This window comes from Sabethes cyaneus, chromosome 3 (genome assembly GCF_943734655.1).
Source record: "Sabethes cyaneus chromosome 3, idSabCyanKW18_F2, whole genome shotgun sequence".
Lineage (NCBI taxonomy): Eukaryota > Metazoa > Arthropoda > Insecta > Diptera > Culicidae > Sabethes > Sabethes cyaneus.
In genome coordinates this window covers 3273321-3276679 of record NC_071355.1, presented here as the reverse complement: position 1 = coordinate 3276679, position 3359 = coordinate 3273321, and the positions used below count along the sequence as shown (strand labels likewise).

Genomic DNA, 3359 nt, shown 5'->3' with positions numbered 1-3359 from the left:
TTTTTTTGAAAGGCATCTCCTAGGCCCCTCTCAGAGAATTTTTCTAGCTGCCAATGTCAATTCGTTTGCTTTGCCGGTGACATGTGTATTATCGGCACAACATCTGCGACGATGCCTGAACAGTGCACCAGACTAAAAGATTAGGTTAAAGGTAAAGACGTCTAAAAGTACATGCTGGCCAGCGGAACCGAGACCGAACGACACCGCTTGGGCAGTAGTATAATGATCGACGGCGATGAGTTTGAGGTAGTTGACGAATTTGTCTACCTTGGCTCACTAGGAACGGCGGACAATGATACCAGTCGTGAGATTCGATGGCGTATTATCAGCGGGAGTCGTGCTTACTATGGGATTCACAAGCAATTGCGGTCGTGCACACTAAGTCTCCGTACAAAGTGCACCCTGTACAAGACGCTTATTAGACCGGTTGTTCTCTGCGGACCTGAAACATGGACAATGCTCGGGGCGGACTTGCGAGTGCTCGGAGTTTTCGTACGACGAGTGCTTAGAACGATCTTCAATGGCGTACAGGAGTTCGGAGTATGGAGGGGGAGGATGAACCATGAACTCGCACAGCTCTATGACGGACACAGTTGCAAGAATACCGGAAAACTACTCTGCAAAGATTGTGTTTGCTTCGAATCCGGTAGGAACAAGACGACCAGGAGCGCAGTGAGCAAGATGGTTAGACCAGGTGGAGCGTGATTCGGCAGAGTGTGCTCGGCGTTCGAGGCATTGGTGAGCGATAGCTCACAACCGAGTAAACTGGAGGCAACAGGCTTTGTCTTAGGACGGCAATTCGGAAAAAATCATAGTTTTGAAAAAATCATAGAGTTGTTTGCTCATTTTGTTTTGTTGGCATAACCAAAGCACCTTCGGCCGAAAAACAGATCCGTTAGGAATAAAGGAAAAGTCTCTAAGGTACATTGCAACTTTACATTTTTATTAGGAAGCTGTAACTGAATCTGTACATATCGTCTATATCTTTTAAATAATATCTAACCTACTATAATATTATTACAATGATTCCCAATCATTACCGCTACGGGCTTTGCTTTCCAATAATTATTCCCTGTTCTGGCGTTTCGCTCACCTCGTCTGTTTCTTTGCTCTGCTTTTCGACTACCATCGCTTGTTCTAGCATTTTCTCCTCATCATCATCGGTATTTCCACTCTCATTTTTGACAACTATCTCCGGTTTCTGCGTTCCTGCCGCCACCTCATCATCTTTGTGTATCTTCCGATGCCTATTGTAAGCTTTTATCTGAACAAACTCCTTCCCGCAATCTGCGCATTTATGCAACGGTCCGTCGGCGTGTACGCGTTTGTGCACATTCAACTCACTTGGTCGGGTAAAGGATTTGTTGCAAACATCGCACTGGTGTGGCTTCTCACCCGTGTGCGAACGTCTGTGGAACTTCAGCTCGGTGCTGTCGAAAAATCCTTTCTGGCAAATGTCACACTTGAACGGCCGATCGTCGGTGTGAACCCGCCGGTGCTGCTTGAGGTGATAATTGCGGAGGAAATCCTTGCCGCACAGTTCGCACTTGAACGGCCGTTCGCCAGTGTGGCTACGCATATGCTGCGACACCAGCCAGGTTGAGGCGTACGATTTCGAACAGACCTCACACTGGTACGGCCGTAGCGCTGGCTCGCCCGTGTGCGTTCGAACGTGCTTTCCCAGGTCAGTAGGGCTGACAAATGCTTTCTCACAAAAGTCACATTTGTGCATCCGTTCCAGCATGTGTACTCGTTTGTGCTGGGTCAGATGAACCGTTCCGCTGAATCCTTTACCGCAAATGTCACAGATGTGCGTTCTTTCTTCATTGTGAAGCTTAACATGGACAGCAAGATAACTGGTAGAACTAAATTCTTTGCCGCATTCTTCGCACTTGAACGATCGTTTTCCGGCATGACGCAGCATATGTCGTCTGTGGCCGCTGGCATAGATAAATGTGTTGCCACATATACCACACTCGAAGGGACGTTCACCAGTGTGACTGCGAACATGCTCGGCCAGGTGACTCGGTTCTAGGAATGCTTTACCACAAATGTCACACTTATAACGTCTGTCTCCGGTATGATTTCGCATATGAACCGTAAGGGCACTACTAGCGTAGAAACGTTTATCACACACGGAACATTCATAGGGCTTTTCTCCGGTATGATTGCGCATATGCTGCGTCCGATAGCTGGACGTTTTGAAACCTTTCCCACAAACCGTACACTTGTACGGTTCTTCTCCGGTGTGAATCCGTGAGTGTAGCTTTAGCTCCACCTTGGTAATGAAGGCCATAGGGCACTGTTCGCATTTGTGCTTTCGGATACCATTATGCCTAAGCGTATGCTGAGCCAGCCGAGCGGTGTTAGCAAATCCTTTGCCACAGAAGGCACATATGTGGGTAGGGGCCTGCGTATGCATGGAACTATGCATTTCCAAACTCTTCAAGCGAAGAAATACTTTCCCACACACGTCACACTGGTGGCGCTCGTTACTGTGAATGCCTTCGTGATAGGCGAGACTGTGACGTTGGGTGAATTCCTTATCGCACACGGAACATTTGAACTTCCCATTAGAAGCGGGTTGATACTTTCTTTTTCGAGTTTTCTTAATAGGAGGTTGTAATAATGCGGCCGACTGTAAAGGCTCATTACTGGAATAAAGTATTTAATTAATTTCCGTAGATCAAACGTTCTAGAGCATACGTACCTCTCCTGGGAATGTAATTGTTCTGCTGCGCTGTCGAATAGTTGATGTTGATCAAAAGCGTTCGGCGTGGAATCGTCTATCTCAAAGTGCGGCTCATGTTTGATGTTAAACGGGAAGACTTCCTGTAGGGCTTGCATTTGCATTGCAGGTTCCTTAACGTCCATTATTTTTGCAATCCTGCTATCTGCAGTGTGTAGAAGATCGATGTACTCGGTATAAAAATATGATTGTATATAGAGAAATAATGCATTACTTACGATCGTGTCTGGCGGAGGCTTTCAAATTTACAAAAATAATATATTAAATTCATCCACGTAACTACTCAAGCACTTCTTTTTGAACGTATCTATTTACACTTTTTAATGATAAATCAAAATTTAGGAATAGTCTAAGGTCTTAAACGTTAAAACGATAGGTAAATAATGCTAAATATCGTAAATATAGTAAAACCTCAGGCAAACGCAAAACTATATACCGAGCGAATTGCCTGCCGAGTAGTAAATGTCAGTGATGGAAAACATCGATATCAGCATCGTATCGATAATATCGGTAAGCTTCAGTACAAGCTTGATGCGATCGTTTTACTATAGAGTGGCGATTCTCCATAGCTGTGAACTATTTTGCGAAATTTTTAACTTTTTATATCTAT

At 45.2% G+C, this 3359-nt stretch overlaps 1 protein-coding gene across 1 annotated transcript; it reads right to left on the bottom strand.

Moving 5' to 3' along the window:
* Positions 1-1002: 1002 nt before the first annotated feature.
* On the bottom strand, positions 1003-3102 carry LOC128740000 (zinc finger protein 883-like). The gene is made up of 3 exons (XM_053835510.1): positions 2968-3102; positions 2711-2894; positions 1003-2654 (listed from the first exon to the last, which is right to left on the bottom strand). The coding sequence occupies exons 2-3, from the start codon at positions 2872-2874 to the stop codon at positions 1043-1045; spliced, it is 1776 nt and encodes a 591-aa protein (XP_053691485.1). The 5' UTR covers positions 2875-2894; positions 2968-3102; the 3' UTR covers positions 1003-1042.
* Between the last annotated feature and the right edge of the window lie 257 nt (positions 3103-3359).

Bases quoted from the DNA above. Each gene is read 5' to 3' on its own strand.
- LOC128740000 (XM_053835510.1), bottom strand. From the start codon at position 2,874: ATGGACGTTAAGGAACCTGCAATGCAAATGCAAGCCCTACAGGAAGTC. The intron at 2,655-2,710 runs GTACGTATGCTC...ACTTTATTCCAG, and splicing joins CAATTACATTCCCAGGAGAG to TAATGAGCCTTTACAGTCGG.